The 18,813-nt window shown below is 52.2% G+C and overlaps 1 protein-coding gene across 1 annotated transcript; it reads left to right on the top strand.

The window, feature by feature from the left end:
* Window positions 1–229: 229 nt before the first annotated feature.
* On the top strand, window positions 230–17,727 carry LOC137916751 (transmembrane protein 132C-like; the record flags this gene model as incomplete). Its single annotated transcript, XM_068759718.1, has 3 exons — window positions 230–275; window positions 9,814–10,702; window positions 17,581–17,727. Coding segments are annotated over exons 1-3 (1,082 nt in total), but the record flags the coding sequence as incomplete, so codon positions are not given.
* Between the last annotated feature and the right edge of the window lie 1,086 nt (window positions 17,728–18,813).

The raw sequence follows: 18,813 nt of genomic DNA on the forward strand, positions 1-18,813 counted from the left end.
CCGGGCTGCAGCTGGACTGGAGCCCGACGAGGACGCAGAGCGCACGGACCGACCAACCGGACCGACCGCCTTGACGACCGGACTTTTCTCTGCCTGGGGGGTTCTGTTCTCGCACACCTGGCTCGAACCTGAGCGCAAGTTGCGTGTCTGTGATCCGGAGGGAGGCGCGCGGCTCTTCCACCGGGGGGGGGGGGGGGGTTGTTGGTTCTGGCCCCCCCAGGACTCAAACATGTTGCAGCTCCTCGCGCTCCAGACGGCGGTGACGCTCCTCACAGGTAAGACGCGTTTCATCCGGTTCGCTGCTGAGACCGAACCGGCGGGGGGGTGTCTCCTTTGGGGGGGTGTCTCCTCTGGGGGGGTGTCTCCCCTGGGGGGGGGTCTCCTCGCGGTTCTACCTGCTCACCTTTACTTTACAACGCGGGAGGAGTTCCCTTGACGCTTCCTTAGGGCCCCCCCCCATCCCGGGACTCTGTCCGGTTATTCGTCCACCCCCCCCCCCCCCCCCCGTCGGAGTCTCACGTTTCGATTTTTAAAATTCTTTTTTTGCCACGTAAAGAAAATTCAGCAGATTCTCTCAATTTCTGGAGAATAAACATCCGGTTGGTTTGTAGAGCTGTCAGTCTCTCTCAAACCAATAAAGTTTTGCTCTCACCTGGAGACGACGTCACCAGACACACCTGACAGGAAACCCAATAAACCTGCGAAGGAAGAAGATTTGTCAAATTCCTAATTTAATTTTAAACTAACATTTACCTAAAATCTGAAGCTCGAAGGACAAAGTCTGACCGAGATGACGGCCTGCTAGCAGAATTCAAACAACAGCCTGATTACCCCCTCCTATAGGACTAACATGGGTAAATCATCTTTCTACAATACGGCCACCCAAGGGTGGAACGGATTGACTCCCGCCCTCAAAACATGCACCTCTTTGGCCTCCTTCAAAACAGCCCTAAAAATACACCTTTCAGGGGACAGAAACGGAGATAGTCATCACGACTCTCTCCGGGTCAAACCCCCCCTCCTTTTTTTTGTCCACCTATGTTGCACGTATTAATTGCTTTAGTAATTTATTGTAATTTATGTAAGTTATTTATTGTCATTTCGCATCAGTGGTATAATTTATTTTAGATTAATTGTTAGTTTGCACTGGCGGTGTAATAACATTTTATTTTTGTCTTTCTAATGTTACGTTGCATCAATTGCGTAATTTAATATTGGATTTATTTTTATTTGTATTGTTTTTTTTGTGGATGATTTATGTACGAAGGACTTTCAACGGAAACAAGCCCGCAAGGGCTTTTTTGAAATGCTCCTCTTAGACAGGATGTTTGACGTTATTTGTACTGTAATACATGCTACTGTTTGACTGTACTTGTACTCTAACATTCTATCTAATAAATATATTCATCATCATCATGCTAACCTTCTGTCTGACGCTAACGCCCGTCTAAATGCTGATGATGTCACCATCAAGCGTCAGGAAGTCTTTGCTGCTTTGATCTGTTAGCAGGATGCAATCACTTCATTTGGCTGATCGATCACTTATCGATCCACCGTGACATCATCTTCCTGCTGGATTTACATGCAGCAACGTTCCGCAGTCCAGCGGCTACGATGTCACTACCCAGCGGCGTGTTAGCCGCTGTGCTAACATCAGGTAGCCGCATTCAGGTGGAGCAGCTAACGGGTTCAGCATCATGTCCAAACATGTCCTTCCACGCATCCGAGACTGGACGGGTACTCCACCCCCCCCCCCCCCCTCCCCTCAGCAGGTCCCCTAGGGGGGGGTTCCGATGCACCCACGGCGTTTTCCATCCAGGACTGAAGGTCAAGCGTTTCCAGAACGTCCATGCTAAGCGGCCTCAAACGGCGTCCCACGCCTCCATGGCGTCCGTCCTCTCCGCTCTGACGTCTAATACGAGCGCCGACGCTCCGTAATGATGTTCGCCATCTGCCTTCTCCGTAACGCCGCGTGATGCTAATTGAGCATCGTGTGGAAGAAGGCGGCGGCGGCAGCTCGCCGTCAACCGCGGTGGAAATGGAAAAGACACTGCAGGAAACGAGGGGACAGAGTCTCCGCTGCTGCGGGACGGTGACGTGTTCTCAGGTGGCGCTCCGACCAGACCCCCTGCTGGGAGGCGAGGAGGAAGAGCCGCTTCCCTCGTCCTGTCTCACAGGAGCGAGTCGGGTCCACGTCTTCACACCGGCGCCGCCCTCACCGCATCCCTGCCGGCGCCGCTCTTTCCGTTCTGTGGGTTTATCTGTGAGTGTCTTCAGGTGGATCCACGGCTGTGGGCTCCTCCCCCTCGCCCCCGGCAGGCCTTTAAGCCCGACTCGCGTCCTTGAGCAAGCAAGGAGTAAGAAATCAGAGAGGGCGGGGCCTCTTGAAGGAGGGGGAAGTTCCTCGGGTTCTGGTTTGGTTCTAGTCCCATTGGGATGATTTGACCTTTTTCTTTTCCTGGTGCTCAGATTGATCTGACCTTTCACTTTCAAAGGTCTTCAATGAGCTGACCGTGTTGGTTAGCACGCTAGCACCTAGCCTCATTAGCCTCTTTAGCCTCACTAGCCTCTTTAGCTTCTTTAGCCTCACTAGCCTCACTAGCCTCATTAGCCTCATTAGCCTCACTAGCCTCACTAGCCTCTTTAGCTTCTTTAGCTTCTTTAGCCTCTTTAGCCTCTTTAGCCTCTTTAGCCTCTTTAGCTTCTTTAGCCTCACTAGCCTCTTTAGCGTCTTTAGCCTCTTTAGCCTCACTAGCCCCTGGTTCCAGAGACGGATGCTGATGAAAGGAGGCAGATTCCTCCAGGTTGAGGAGTTTTCTCCTCCCCGAGGGGGAAGGGAGGAGAACCCCTCGGAGCCGGCTGCGTTTGGACCTTCCGTCACAAACGTTTTTCGCCTCGGGTTCGTGTACCGAACTGTGCACCTTTTATTACTTTAATGCCCACTTTGTGAAGCGGGCTGAGTGGGCGGGTTCTCCGGTGCCGTTCGTTTTACTTCAAGTGTGTGTGGGAGGCTGCGGCGTTCCGATCTCGGAGTCAGGAGAGGGTTTCTCGTCCCATAAATTCACACATCATGGGTTTAATGTCCTCTAATATTTCTACAAAGCGCAGCTGCCCCGTGTTAATTACATCTTTATAACTGCCATGATCCCGCATTCAATTTAATCAACTTTCATGATTGGGGAAGGTGAATGGAGGAAATCCGTGTAACGGCGTTAGTGCGTGTGTGCGTGTGTGTGTGCGTGCGTGCGTGCGTGTGTGTGTGGGAGGCCGGGTCTTTGTGATAATTGACAAACATGCTGATGCGGTGTTTCTCTCGTCGGGGGAGGGCTGCGTCTGGATACCGGACAACTTTCCCATAAATCTCCTGGGGGGGGTCAGATCCAAACTGCCCAATCAGAATTTATGAAAAGATGATCAGATTTAGAGTTTATAATTAAAAACGCGTCATGTGATGAGTAAAGGCTGCGCGCATCCACGTTGACGTCAACACGGCCGCCAGAGGGCAGTGAAGAGTTGACAACAGTAACTATGGCAACGGGAGGAGAGGCTGTAGCAGACAAGTTAGGCCGAGAGCCATGAGGCTCCGCCCGTGTCCACACCTGTCTTTAATGTACCTTTTCAGCGTCCACTGCTGTGCTAGCTGCTTGCTTTGAGCCGCATGCTAGCACAGCTGCACTTTGATGACGTAGCCCCGCCCCAGCACCTGTAGGCGTCTCATAGGAGGGTTAATATCAGCTGAGAACCAGACATGACTTGAGAGGATGTCTTGGATTCTGGGGACCATGAATAACCAACTGGACGTAGAAGAATTCGCTGGAAAACAGCTAACATGAGCCGCTAACCGCTACGGCTGCAGCACGACCGCCTTGAAGCGAATTTACCCCGAGGTCACATTAGGGCAGGATCAAACGCATACTTGTACCACATGACGTAACATTTCTGCAGCAGAGAAACCCAGACGAGACGAACGACTTTGGGACGCAGTTCGTTTCTAACGCGGGCCTCGATATTCTCCTCTCTGCCCACGGGGCTGCGATACAAACGTAATTACATCATAACGACAGAACAATTTGAGAAACGTAGTATTTTCAGGCTGGAAGGAAAGTCGTCCATATTTACTGCTCAAACACGGGACTGTCTCCGTGTCCCCTCTCGCCTCGGCGTTTTGGTGATAAAGGTCTTTCATTTGTCACTATTATAATTGCTAAACTTGTGACTTCATACACCCAATCAGGCGTTAGACCATCCGTTCGGCCAATCAGTCGCGCCCGTAACCGATTGGTTTAACTGCTGGAATAATACATTTTGTAATTTGTTAATTCTAGTTTAATTACTTCACATTTAAATATTATTCATAATGATCCTCATTACTTTGACCTCGTCGTTCAGGGCAACGGTTTCTAATTACGTCATGACGTCATTAATGACCGAGTTGTTTCCTCCGCCAGCCCATCGCTGTGTCGCACGTTTACCGTCCAGTATTGATCGATCCCTTATTAATCGGAACAGATTAAACGTACGCTGGCAGATGTGATGCTTTATTTGTTATTCAGGTTATTATTATTATTATCCTGCATTCTTTTAATGCCCAGCAGGGGGCGACTCTGTTGGAATTCCAAATGAATTTCCAAGCTGCTTCCTCTCATCAGACTAACAACGAACAGCATGCTGGGTAAAGTCGTAAGCAATTGATTAACTGTAGATGACGTGCTGCTTCTTTCTGATCATTTGTGCTGTTTACTGGAGTAATCAGATCTTTATAGATAGTTCTGAATTTATTAATTGGAAAGAAAACTATTTTAAAATAAATCATCCCGAGACGAAACTACAAAATAAATCTTATATAAAGGGTTAAATGTTTTCCGACCGTTCCGATTTCGACAACACAACGCGCGCTGATGACGATCAGGTCAGGTGAGGACAGGTGGTCGTTATTGATCGGGCTCTGAAGCTGCCATTCAGCGTGTTGACAGCGTTGTGCGTTTACGAGCGTGATGAAGCCTCCAGAACGTCTTCATCGCTGCGCCGGTTTGTCGTGACGTCAGACGGGCGCGCGTCCGTCTCGCAACTCCCTCCATTCACGCGCGTTTCACGACGTTCTGCTAGAACTTATTGATATGTAAAACATGAAAGTGGCAGTTGATCAATAATCATTACATCTGAGCCGTTTTGATGAGGGAACATGAGAGCTGGTTTACGGGACCATAAATCATCCGGATTTATTGCTATTGATTTATGTGTTGTCCAATAAATTATTTATTGATAATAAAATCGAAGAGCGCTGACACTTTGTATTTTTCAGCAGTAAAATATACATCTGTGTCTCATAATCCTTGAATCTGCATTACTGTGTGTGTGTGTGTGTGTGTGTGTGCGCGTGCGCGTGTCCGTGCGCTTTGGTGGGGGATGGGTTCCTTCCGCTCCATCGAGGTTTCCTGCCGCTGGTTTCAGCGAGCCGTGACGGACCTCCTGCGTGGAAGCGTTCCCTCTTTCCCCTCCTTGCCCTCGACACGCCCCTCTTTGGAGGCGGGGTTACGTCAGAATAACCAGAACTCCGATAATGGACTAAAATAATGTGAGTTAAAGTTTAAAGTCATCAAATATCGATGCTGTTGCTTTAAAACGCCCCACGGAGCTGAACCTTCGGCTTGTTGGTCGTTATCAGCTGATCCAGATGTTTGCCATGTGGGGCGGGGCAGTGTGGTGGGAGGAGCCATGAACTTTGAATCCTCTCTCGAATCCGATCGAACGTTTTGCAGGAACTCAGACTAGCCCGAGTTAAGTGAGCCGTAGCCGAGTTGCTACGGCTCACTTAACTCGGGCTGGTTTCAGCCGCCGCTCAGGAAATCAGGCCACGTTTGGCGTCCCTCTGTCAGGTTGGACTTTTTATTTTTTTTACGGCCTGTCTGGAACTAACCGAAGCTTTAAAAGGAGGTTTTGTCACATCGCCGGAGCGCCACGCCTCCCGGGAGGAGCAACGGCGAGGAGGGCAGCAGCGCTATAAACGTCCGGCCCGACTTTGCCGCTCCCAGCGCGGGACGCTCATCGGGATTTGACCCAACATGGCAGCTTTGGGCCGAACAGGGAATCTGCTGTTCGGTGTGAAATAAACGGCCGATTCTCATTCTCCTCTGGTATTTTAGAGAAAAGCTCGCTTCTCTGCTCTTTTCACCGCCGTTAGCGTTAGCGTTAGCGTTAGCCTGGCCTCTGAGGATTGAGGGAGTGATTTCTCTTTCCGACTGCAGAGCAGCTCTGCATCCAAGAAGTGTTTACAGAACACGAATTATAATTAGTTTCTGTTTCCTTGCGCCGTTTTTTCAGAAAGCCGTGTCCGTGAAGCTGGCTCAAGAGGAACTGTCAAGTCCTTCAGGATTCTTACCGCCTGGTTTCCTGGATTGTAAAGGGAGTCGCTGTCACTCATTTAAAGAAAGTGGAGCTCGGTTAAAACGAAATGTTCCTTTCCCTCTGAACTATTTTGTGAGTGTGAGCTCATTGATTTCCGCTGAACTAGAATCCTTCCTCTCAGACTCCGTACCTGTTAAATATCATCTATAAACATTTATCCGTACCTGGATAAATGATCATCTATAAACATTGCTCTTAGTCTTTAACATTCCAGACTTCCTATAAAATCCTAACAAGTATTTTGAAACCTGTATTTTCTATTGATAAATGAAACGAGATGAAAGCATGGATGGATTCTTCAAGGTTGAACTTTTCTGGTATTTCTAGTTGAAAATAGTGGAATTTGAATATCTCGGTTAAAAAGACTTCCCGGTTGGAAGACCGGTCCGGTTTCTCATCACGGACCGGGACTCTGACTCGTGGAGCTGAAGGACCTGATGTCAGATCCTGCATTTGATATGAGAAACCGGGACATGGTTCAGTTTGTCATGTATACGTGTGTATCATCTGCATAACAGTGCATATTAATGTTGCCCACAGTGAAGGACCAAGGATAGACCCCTGGGGGACACCACACGGAAGAAGGGCGGGGACAAGCCCCGTCATCATTCCTTCCTTTACTGACAGCTGTTTCTGCGCTGTGATTGGACGCATGATTGATCAATTCTATTGTTGCTTAAATGGCTCTTTTTAGCTTCTCTGCGGTGCATTTATCTTTTCATCAGTTCTGACTTCCTCTTCTGACTGCATGTTTAACTTCAGTTTAAAAGTGTGTTATTATCACACATTCTGTTTCTGTGAGTTTAGAAGCTGAACTTGTTTATTAGTCACAAACGCCCAAACGTTAGCGCGGCACCAAATTCTGATTGGTTTCTAATTACCCAGCATTCCCTTTACCGAGTGACTCCCTCTCCATTCTGTCCGTTTCTCTTCATTCAGATGATATTCATGTTTTCATAATTGGGCCTCTGAACCCTGAATGGAGCGCTCAGTTCAAAATGAACACATCCTCATTAATTATTCATCTTGTTATCCGATCAGGGCCGATTATCAGCATTCATTAGAAGGGAACTCAGGAACTGCCAGACTAGTATTCAGAGCTTCGTCCCCGTTATGGGGGTGACCTTGTGGGGGGGGGGGGTTACCGGTAGGTTGGATAAACAAGCACGGAGGAATGCTAAGCAACACAAGTCATTTGCCGGCTCACGCCTCGCTATAAAACAAGGACTTGGAGGAAATGTTCCCAACAGAAGCTCATTTAATGAACTTTTATGGATTTGGTGCTTCCCATCCGCCGGTTCCTCGGTAAAACCTCCACCTCCTCGCAGGTTCGGCTTCGGCAAACAACGGTTTATGTTTGAGAACTCCGGCGGGGCCGGGGGAATGCTGATGGGAACACAGATATGTGTCTGTCCCATCCTCACGCCCCCCCGCCCCCCTCCAGCCGTGACACAGAGGAGGCGTTGTTCCTGCCCCGTAATGACCCCCCCGCCGACCCGCCGGCGTGCAGCGTCGCGGTGTTTACTCTTCATCGGTCGATACTCTTTAATCCCGAGATGATGCTTTCTCTCATGAACCCAAAATAGCCTTCCTCCCCCAGCGCCGCCGCCGCCGGCCCATTGCTCTTTATTAGCGCTTAGCGTCTTGAATGTGGCCATCCATTAGAGGCCAGGGAACAAACATCCCAGCACACGCACACACACACGCACGCACACACGCACACACGCACGCACGCACACACATGCACACACACACACACACACACACGCACACACGCACACACGCACGCACGCACACACACACACACGCACGCACACACGCACACGCACATGCACACACACACACACACACACTAATTTAAACCGACTCTTAATCAAGATCATTTGCTCCGTATCGAATCAGCTCGTCTGAACGATGAAGAAGAGTCACCTGTGCTCCGGTTCGCCCCCCCCTCCATGAGTGGTGCTCATGGGCCAGGCGGGGGCCGCAGACCTTTACCTGCCGGAATGATTTCTCCTCTATGGAGGCTGGCGTGAGGTAGAACCGCACCGAGTCCAGTATTGATTCTCCTCCCAGACCCGCTTTCCAGAATTTCTCGGTGGCTCAAAAGCATAAATCATCCAGAGACGATCCTTGAAGGAAATATTCTGCTTATTATTCCTGACACTTGGTCACACATTCGATCGCCCTTATTAATTGGACATGGTGAGAAATACGATGCGGGTAATTCAACGGGACCGGAGCGCCCGCTCTCATCCCTCATGTTTAACACGGTTCTGTTTGGCATTCATGGAAAAGCCTGGAATGATTCTGGGGTCAGGGTGGGGGGGTCAAAGGAGGTGTAATTCCAAAGTCCAAAAAGAGCTTTGCAAAAATGATGGGAGGTTTTCTGTTGATGGAAAAAAAAGCCCCGTGGAGCGATCAATAAAAAGTTAATCTCCGAGGACGATCCGGCGTTCCGCCTTTTATCCGGTCCGCTCCTCGCTTCTCGCCGGTCCTGATGTGTGTGATGAAGCAGAAGGAAATGCATTTGACCGGCGACCCGCCCGGGCAGCCATGTCTGTGACAGCCCGGGGGGGGGCAGCGGCGCCGCGGCCCCCCCTCCCTTGTGTCCACCATCACATTTACTCCGTCTCAGCGAGCGTGAAAGCTGCTCAACGCTCCGCCGGTCCTATTCCAGCGCGACATGTCCCAGCTGATAGCCGGGTCCAGGAGCGGTGCTGCTCGGCTAGTTAAACCCATAAACCCATAAACCCATAAACCCACACGGGACCACGTTTAGCGATGGGCCTGCAGTGTGGGTCACCTGGTTCTGTCCCCGGGACAGAATCACTCGTGTGTCTGGTTGCATCACATCAAGCTACCAGTAGGTCAGACGGTACACCTGGGTGGGGGGGGGGGGGGGGGGAGGTCAGAGGCCACCAATGGGGAGGGAGGCTCTCCACCGGTTCTTAAAGAATTATGTCATTAAAGACTGAGCGCCTGCAGCACTCTTCTCTCAGGTGGGGGTGGGGGGGGGGGGGTCCGGTTCTGCTGCGGCCAATGAAAAGTAGCTTGGTTCTGTTTGTCAGAACGGAGGAGGGAGCGATTGATCTATCAAAAGTTTGAACTTATAAAAGATCAAAAGTTTGAACTTATAAAAGATCAAAAGTTTGAACTTATAATTTTCAACAAAAAACAAAATCCTGAAGTGTCGCTTTTCTTCCTAATTTAGTTTTTTCTGTTTCCATGGTTACACGTAGAATTTAGGCTGGATATAAGAAGCAGCGCCGGGTCCTGGACTGGGTCCACGATAAGAATCCAGGGAGTCGGATCGAACCGCTTACAGGAACGTTTCAGACTCTCTTGATGATGTGACTGGAAGTGTTTTGGTTCTGACCCGGAACCGTCCTCCTTTCTGTCTTCTAGTCGCCGACTGTCGGGTTCTGGAAGGACTGCAGAGATACTCGTCCGTCTCCACCTACCTGCCCGTCGACTACCAGGTGCTCAACGCCGACTCGGCGTTCTTCCTGAAGGAGGCCGACCAGGACTTCATGAGGAACTCCAGCCTGACGTCGCGGACCGAGCCCTTCTTCATCTACCGGGCCCGAAGCCTGCCTTCGGTCAGCGCCAGCTACGGACCCCTGTCCCTGGAGCAGCCGGTCCCGTTGGAGCTCCTCCAGGGCGCCGGGACGTTCCCCGCCTCCTCTGTCTTTACGTTTAACTGGAAGGTGCAGACCTTCGTCATGAACGCCAGGATCCACCGGGCCACGCCCAGGGTCCAGGTGCTTTTCTTCGTGGCGGGCAGAGACTGGGACGACTACGGCGCCGTCGACGAGCTGCCCTGCGTCCACCTGTTTGCCTTCCGGGAGACCCAGGAGGTGCGGGGGTCCTGCCAGCTGAAGGGGGAGCTGGCGCTTTGTGTGGCCGAGCTGGAGCCCCTGGCCAGCTGGTTCGGCCCCCCCAGCGTGGTCCCGGGGCGCCAGCGGAGCCCGGAGGGGTCGGAGGGCACGCCGGTGGAGCTCTACTACACGCTGCAGTCCACAGAACTGGGGGGGTGCCGCTCGGAGGAGGCCAGAAAGGACCGGCCCATCCGCTCGAGCCGGGGGGGGATGTTTGGTCCCGACGCCGCCACGCCGCTGAGGAGGATCGGCGGCGTGAGGCTGCACCGGGACCCCGCCCCGCCCCCCCTGGCTGAACACAGGCTGGATCCTAATTTCCTGGTCATGGTTCCGTCGGTGCCCGTGAGCCAGAGGGAAAGCGTCTCGGCGTTCATCTCGGCGTCGGCCCACTCGCCCGTGGAGATGTTTACTCTCAGGTAGGAGCTCGATCCTCGCCGCGATGTCGCCGCGACGACGCCGCGATGTCGCCGCGATGTCATCGTGATGTCGCCGTGATGTCGCCGTGATGTCGCCGTGACAACGCCGCGATGTCGCCGCGATGTCATCGTGATGTCGCCGTGATGTCGCCGTGATGTCGCCGTGATGACGCCGCGATGTCATCGTGATGTCATCGTGATGTCATCGTGATGTCGCCGTCGACTCGTGTTTCTGAATTCATGTACGTAATCCCTGAGATTATAATTTCTCATTGTTCACTAGCGAAGCATGCTAGCTTGCGTTAGCTGCTTTACCTCGGCTCTATCGTTAGCATCATTAGCTGTGAGGCTCAGCAAGCCACACCCTTCCTGTGTTTCGTTTGATCAACCAATCGCAGGCGAGCAGAGGTGAGGCAAACTTCCTCCACGTCCAGAGTCGGTTCTTTCATCCGTCCGACGGATGCGGAGTGTTCCTGCCTGGCGGTCTGTGTGTCCTCAGATCGCCGTATTCGTCCAGTATTCCATCGCGTAGTTTTCCTCCTCATTCCGAATCCTCTCTTGTACATTCAGAGGGAAACTCCGCCGGCTGGTTCCGGCCCGGTTCTCTCGTCACCGACTCGCCTCGCGTTCGGCTGAACGCTTCCCGCTGCGATAACTGTGATGCGATTAAAGCTCATTTCTCCTGCTTTTAAAAGCCGATCATGCAGCCAATTAATGGCTTTGTGGTTCGCAGCGTGGCGCCGCCTCGCCGCCGCCTCGCCGCCGCTTTGTGACGCGCTTTGTGACGCGCTGCTTTTCATTTCCTGCACATTTTTCAGTTTTAGTCAACGTGACCTTTTATATCTTCAGTCTGCGCTGCCTTTGAGGGGAGAGAGGCACGAAATGGTCGAGTGACTATTCCAACAGACTGTTTGTGGTTCTCTGTGTGTTTAAAGGTTAAATGTTTAGCGCTAATAGAGCAAATCAATAAAGTTGATTTTCTTTAAAAATAGAAAAAAGGCCCTCCGGTCCTGAAGTCCTGATGAGACTGTAAAAGTGTTTGTTAAAGAATCAGCGTTTTAATAGGAGAGAGCGGCACGGAGACGTCGTGTCTGTCCACCGGCTGCAGCCGGTCCGACCGCTGCCCGTCAACGCATTTCTGACTCTTCACGGCAGCATGAAGCCGTTTCTTCTCGCTGCAGCGACGACTCTTTGACATTAATGACATCCCTTAAAGGCTGCAGCCGGCTCACCTGCAGAGACGCTCGCTCTCACCTGAGGACCCACTGGACCTGATCCATCCCCCCGTCTGTTAGCGGCGCCGCTCCACGGCTACGGTGGCTCACACGGGACAATCGGCAGAGAGACGTTTGGGAGGCCGCTGACTGCTAAGGGCTCGAGACAAAAGTCCACGTCCATAAATACTGGATAGGAACGAAGGACCGCCGGGGTCATCGGACGACCGCGGTGTCGGTGGCCACGCCCGATTCATCATCCTGCAATCTCATTTAAAGCATCCTGACGGGCTATAAACAGGCCCTAAATCAGCCGCCTCTGGAGAGGATGTGTGATGGAAGACGGGGAAATGCCTCGTCAATTATTGGCGGGCGTTGAAGCCGTTTCCCTAAAACAGCTTCTCCGCTTGAGAGCGGAAAAAAGAAGCTCTCCGGGGACGAGATGGACGATTACGACGAAGCGTATCTGAGAGCGGCTTCAGGAGGCATCCGATGAATCCTGTCGGATGTCGCCGCGTCATCGTGAGCGACCTCTTTGTTTGTGTTCTGGTTCAGAGTTTCAGAAAGAAAGAAACCCAAACGGCAAGCAGGAAGCGCTCGGAGAGACCAACTGAGCCTGACCCGGATCGGTCGGCACATTGGAGGATGCCGGTTCGAATCCCGACACATGACAGTTTTCTACGATGCTTTCATGCAGCAAACCCCCCAAAGGTTCTGAGTCCAAAATATAAAGGCTGTCTGTGACCCAACTCACCTGGATGAAGTGTTGCAGCTCCAGAACGGCTCACTTCAGTAAAATAGTAAATCGGTTCAGAAGGGGGCTTCCTGTAATATTTTTGGGGTCGAGTTCTCCTCCGGGATCGAGTCCATGGAAATCCATTCAGTGCTTTAATGTTAAATGTTAAAATACCAAAGTTAAAGACGTCCAGCTGCTATTCGGGTCTGCGTCTGTCTCCTGGTCCTCGTCCCATCCGTCCTCCGGGTCTCGTTGAAACCTGTTGTCTCAATAACAAAGACAACGGGCGGCAGATAGAAGCTAAACTTCCGTTTCCTGCTGATGTGACATAGAATAAAACGGAATGAAGGTGTTGAACTCGTGTAACTTGTGTTTGATGTGATTGGGTCTGAGCCCAATTTACGCTCTTCCTTTTGTTCCCTTCTAAGCGGAAACGTGATGAAAGCTTTTCCTTCCATTCCCCCCCCCACCGTTTAATGGTGTCCAGATCCAAACGTAGCTCAACGGCTGTCATTTCAGATGGATGAACGTTGATCATTAAAGCTGGGACGGGCTTTAAATGACTTTCGGTTGAGTTTCATGCAGTCTTTCCTGCTCTTATACGGAATGTCTTTTGTCCGATCTGGAGCAGGCTAATTAGATTTGATAAAAATGTACTTAAGGTCGCCCTAAGGGCGGCCCGAGCCAGTCTGAGCCAAAATTACAATTCAGAAAGGTCAAGAGAAAATCTGGGAAGTCGCAGTAACTTATAATTCACGGCTTTTTAAAGTATTTCTTTAGAGTGACTCTGTCTGGTGCTGATTTCAGACTGGTGGTGGAACCAGGAAGTGCAGACGTGTACACAGGGGAAGAGGTTGGGACATGTGGGACATTCCCCTGTTACTCCTACTGTCCAGAGGAGAGACGGGGACTATATCGGTAGAAGGACGCTGAGGATGGAGCTGCCAGGGAACAGGGCTAGAGGACGACCCAGGAGAAGACACATGGACGTAGTGAGGGAGGACGATGCAAAGGACAGGGCTAGAGGACGACCCAGGAGGAGACACATGGACGTAGTGAGGGAGGACATGCAAAGGACAGGGCTAGAGGACGACCCAGGAGGAGACACATGGACGTAGTGAGGGAGGACGATGCAAAGGACAGGGCTAGAGGATGACCCAGGAGGAGACACATGGACGTAGTGAGGGAGGACAATGCGAAGGACAGGGCTAGAGGACGACCCAGGAGGAGACACATGGACGTAGTGAGGGAGGACAATGCAAAGGACAGGGCTAGAGGACGACCCAGGAGGAGACACATGGACGTAGTGAGGGAGGACATGCAAAGGACAGGGCTAGAGGACGACCCAGGAGGGGACACATGGACGTAGTGAGGGAGGACATGCAAAGGACAGGGCTAGAGGACGACCCAGGAGGAGACACATGGACGTAGTGAGGGAGGACATGCAAAGGACAGGGCTAGAGGACGACCCAGGAGGAGACACATGGACGTAGTGAGGGAGGACATGCAAAGGACAGGGCTAGAGGACGACCCAGGAGGAGACACATGGACGTAGTGAGGGAGGACAGGCTGCTGTTGGAGCGCTGTCCCATGAGACCTTGGACGACGCTCATCTTGGGATGTGATTTATCGCTCCGTGTTGGACAGACGGGGACACTAACTGGAATGGTTCCCTCTGAACTTTCATGGACTTTAATGGACGCGTATAACTCTATAATCTATATTTCAGCTCCTCGTTCACTGACGAAGGACGATTGTTTCAATTTGTGTCTTTTTTGCTTTATAGGAAGTAAATAAAGTCGATTCAAATAGTCTGTCTGATAAGAAGTGTATCAAGTACTTAAATGGAACCGGATCCCCGGACAAACGGATCCTCGTCGGGCTTTTCCTCGCCGTGTTCGCCGTCGTCTGTGTCGATAAAGCTTCAGCGCTCTGAACCAGCAGCATTAATGACCTCAGTCTCATTAACTGGGGGGAGGAAGAGTAAACAGCTTCAGGTGATATGAAGCAAGTAATGTGCCTTTAGTGGGGGGGGGGTTCAAGTCCCATAACGGACGGGGGGGGGGGGGGGTCAGGCTCGATTACCGGGAAGAATACCGAATACAGGAGAGGAGCGTTGATGAAGACGATGCAGGTTAGCGTGTTGATGAAGACGATGCAGGTTAGCGTGTTGATGAAGATGATGCAGGTTAGCGTGTTGATGAAGACGATGCAGGTTAGCGTGTTGATGAAGATGATGCAGGTTAGCGTGTTGATGAAGACGATGCAGGTTAGCGTGTTGATGAAGACGATGCAGGTTAGCGTGTTGATGAAGATGATGCAGGTTAGCGTGTTGGTGAAGACGATGCAGGTTAGCGTGTTGACGAAGATGATGCAGGTTAGCGTGTTGACGAAGATGATGCAGGTTAGCGTGTTGGTGAAGACGATGCAGGTTAGCGTGTTGACGAAGATGATGCAGGTTAGCGTGTTGATGAAGATGATGCAGGCGATGCAGGTTAGCGTGTTGATGAAGATGATGCAGGTTAGCGTGTTGATGAAGATGATGCAGGTTAGCGTGTTGATGAAGATGATGCAGGTTAGCGTGTTGATGAAGATGATGCAGGTTAGCGTGTTGATGCAGGCGATGCTGGTCAGGTCCACGGCTGAGGTGAGGAGAATGTCCTCGAACCACCAATCCCTGTCGCCGCCGTGTGTCTCCGGCGTGCGTCTCCGGCGTGCGTCTCCGGCGTGCGTCTCCGGCGTGCGTCTCCGGCGTGCGTCTCCGGCGTGTGTCTCCGGCGTGTGTCTCCGGCGTTTGTCTCCGGCGTGCGTCTCCGGCGTGCGTCTCCGGCGTGCGTCTCCGGCGTGTCTCCGGGGCTCAGTCAATATGCTGAAAGAGGCGCTAACATTTACACGGGAATGCTAAATGCTTTCTTGTCGTTGGTGAATAATTTAGGGGGGGGGGGCACTAAAGTGAGGCTGTGACGTCCGTCCTCGCCTGGCGTCCTCGTTACTTAAAGCCGCGTGCTAGCAGCGCGCTACTTGCCCCGTTAGCGTTGCGTGAGGATCCTCTCCGGTGAGCCGGGCTGTTCCATTAGCCGTCGGCCACAAACCATTACAAAGTACCGTCCTCCCGCTGTCTCCCTGCCGTCGCTCCTGCCTGTGCCTGCGCCTCCTGCCTGCGCCTCCTGCCTGCGCCTCCTGCCTGCGCCTCCTGCCTGCGCCTCCTGCCGGCGCCTCCTCTTCTCCTCCCCCGTCCCCGCCGAGCCGCTGCATTCACCGTTTATTTCGGCAGGACGGCACAGTGAAATGGAAAACGCTTCCTGTCCGAGCCGCCGATTGTAGATGCTTGACGTCCTCGGGGGAGTCCGTGGAGAGAAATGGACAGAACCTGGGACGCGTACGAGACCAGGTCCAGATGGTACCCAGAGTCCAGGCCTCCAGCTGGGGGGTCCCATCGTCCTCCAGCCTTGACCTTATTGCATTTGCCTGCTGGCTCTCCTACGTGTCTCATCACTATTAAGGGAGTCCCCGAGGTCGTCCAAGTACCCCAGCAGGGGGGGGGGGGGGGCGATGGAGGAGCTGCGGCTGATATTCCTCTCCATCCCAGACAGGGTCACGATGACATGAAATGGCTCAACATTCTGGGATGGCTCCGTGTCTCTGGTTGGCTCTCGCCAGCCGGCTCGGTTCAGCCCGGTCCGGTTCAGGGACGCCGCGGCGCCGATGGAGGCTCGTCTGCTTCTCGCGCTCGCTGACACTTTGGAGGATTTGTGTCCGTTGTAACTCCAAACTGTCAGCTGTTGCCGTATTACCCAGCATCCCCCTTGTTCTGAAGGGCTGCTCTGGACTGTCGCTCTGCCTCCCCAGAGGAGGCGTCGTCAAAGGGGAAAGCCCAGGTGTCCTATGAAGGGCTGCTGCGCCTTCATTTTTCAGGGGGGGTGTCAGAACTTGAGGGTACAAAGACTTCACCTTCTCTCTGCACTGCCACAAAACAGAATATATGAAATGTACACAAGCAAAGTCACTGAATTAACTTTATAGATAGTCTCACGCTGCACACAGACCCAAAGGATGGCGATTCATTTTGTTTGAATAAAAAGCTTGAATTTCTGTTTTCTTTATTTTTATTTTACAAGTTGTACAACCCATGAAAACTCCAAAAAGCACTGTGTGAACCTGGACTGTTTCTCTGTGTGAACCTGGACTATTTACTGTGTGAACCTGGCCTGTTTCCCCGTGTGAACCTGGACTGTTTCTCTTTGTGAACCTGGACCGTTTCTCCGTGTGAACCTGGACCGTTTCTCCGTGTGAACCTGGACCGTTTCTCCGTGTGAACCTGGACCGTTTCCCCGTGTGAACCTGGACCGTTTCCCCGTGTGACCCTGGACCGTTTCCCCGTGTGACCCTGGACCATTTCCCCGTGTGACCCTGGACCGTTTCTCCGTGTGAACCTGGACCGTTTCTCCGTGTGAACCAGGACCGTTTCTCTGTGTGACCCTGGACCGTTTCTCCGTGTGAACCTGGACCGTTTCTCCGTGTGAACCAGGACCGTTTCCCCGTGTGACCCTGGACCGTTTCCCCGTGTGAACCTGGACCTCGGGGTCAGAACCCCCAGAATTCATTGTGCTTGGTGTTGTGATGGCCGTCACGGCTGCTACGGACGCCTCTGCTCCGTGTAGTTTGTGTCTCTTCTTTATTTACCTCTTTTCACATCCGTATGTCGATTCCGTCCATCGGAACGCTCTCTGACCCCCAAACGCCGCCCGGCGTCACGTCAAGAAGGAATGATAATGGTCACATGACGTTTTGTATTCAAAGATAAATAAAAACACATGAGCGCCGCCCGCCCACACGCGCGTGTTCCAAGGAGCGGTTCAAGGTTGGCTTTGATCCGTGGCGCCTCGCCGAGGAGGCCGCTCCTTCATTAACGCGTCTTCTCTCCGCAGGGTGAAGTTGAAGGAAGGAGTGGCGTTTCTCGGGGAGCGACCCAGCAACCCCACGCAGTGGATCGTTAGCCAGGACGTGAGGAGCGAGGGCCACCGGGTGGTGACGCTCCGCTGCCGCAGGAAGGAGTCCGGCTACGACCGAATAAGGTCAGAGGATTTATTCACTTTAAAGGAAATGTTGTTGGAACATGTTGTTCTGCATCGCCCCCGCCTCCTGGCGGGTTTTACTGACCTTAACGTGCTGCCGTGGACCTGGGCGCCGTTATGATTGCCACGCCCCCGCCACTGCTGCGACTCGTCATGAAGGCCACGGGAAACTGACATCCCGTCTCTCCCTCTGTTATTATTTGCGTATTTATTTTCTCCGCCGTCGTAACGTTAAACTAGTTTTGCTCATTTCCGATCTGTATTCACATCCTTAAACTAATCTGGCAGATCGGGACGTGGATCCCGGCGCCGGAGGAAGGCCGTTAATTAAGTGTTGATTGAAGGCCTTTGTGCTTTTAATGGTCTTTCCTCCTCGGATCAGGAAGTAGTTTTATTACAACGTCCCAGTGACAGGTGTCATTTTAAGGATTAGACGCAGATTTAGGTTCCAGAATCTCCTCTAATTTTCCCTTCGGCTTTCGTTCCACTTCTTCTAAAGCCACTCTTAGAAACAAGATGGTTGCCGAGCGGATCAAAGTTGTCCAGGGATTATTAAAGAGGAAGCGTTGGTCTTCTTCGCCCAGCGTGGGAGACGAACCCAATTTAAATCAGACGAAGCTGTTGTTGTTGTTTCTCCGATGTGCAGCTCAGCGGCTAGCAGCTACGCGGCTAGCGGCTACGTAAACATACAACCGACCCGTCCGACGGATCGGAACACGAGCTGCCAGTCGCCTCCGCACTGAAACCTTTCGTCAGACCTTCCCTTCACTCATAAAACCGGTTTTGACAACTCGTCTTATAAATAGAAGGGTTAGCGGTTAGCGTTACTAGCCAACCGTTTGGTGTCTGCCTCTGCTTATTGGCTGGGTTATCAGTGAACCGTGACTCCTCCCAAAGCAGAATGTGTGGGTTCCGTTGAACCATCTGCGTCGACGTGATTTTTATTGTGTTGTTGTTGTTAATCACTTGGGGGTGTGTTCCGGGCATGCACCTCCCCTCAAAGGGGTCAGGACCTAAAAAGCCCCGTAATGGAGCTGCCCCGGGTACTGACCCGATGGCGGACGAGTGTTTGGAACCCGCTCTCCG

This window comes from Brachionichthys hirsutus, unplaced genomic scaffold (genome assembly GCF_040956055.1).
Source record: "Brachionichthys hirsutus isolate HB-005 unplaced genomic scaffold, CSIRO-AGI_Bhir_v1 contig_1343, whole genome shotgun sequence".
NCBI lineage: Eukaryota > Metazoa > Chordata > Actinopteri > Lophiiformes > Brachionichthyidae > Brachionichthys > Brachionichthys hirsutus.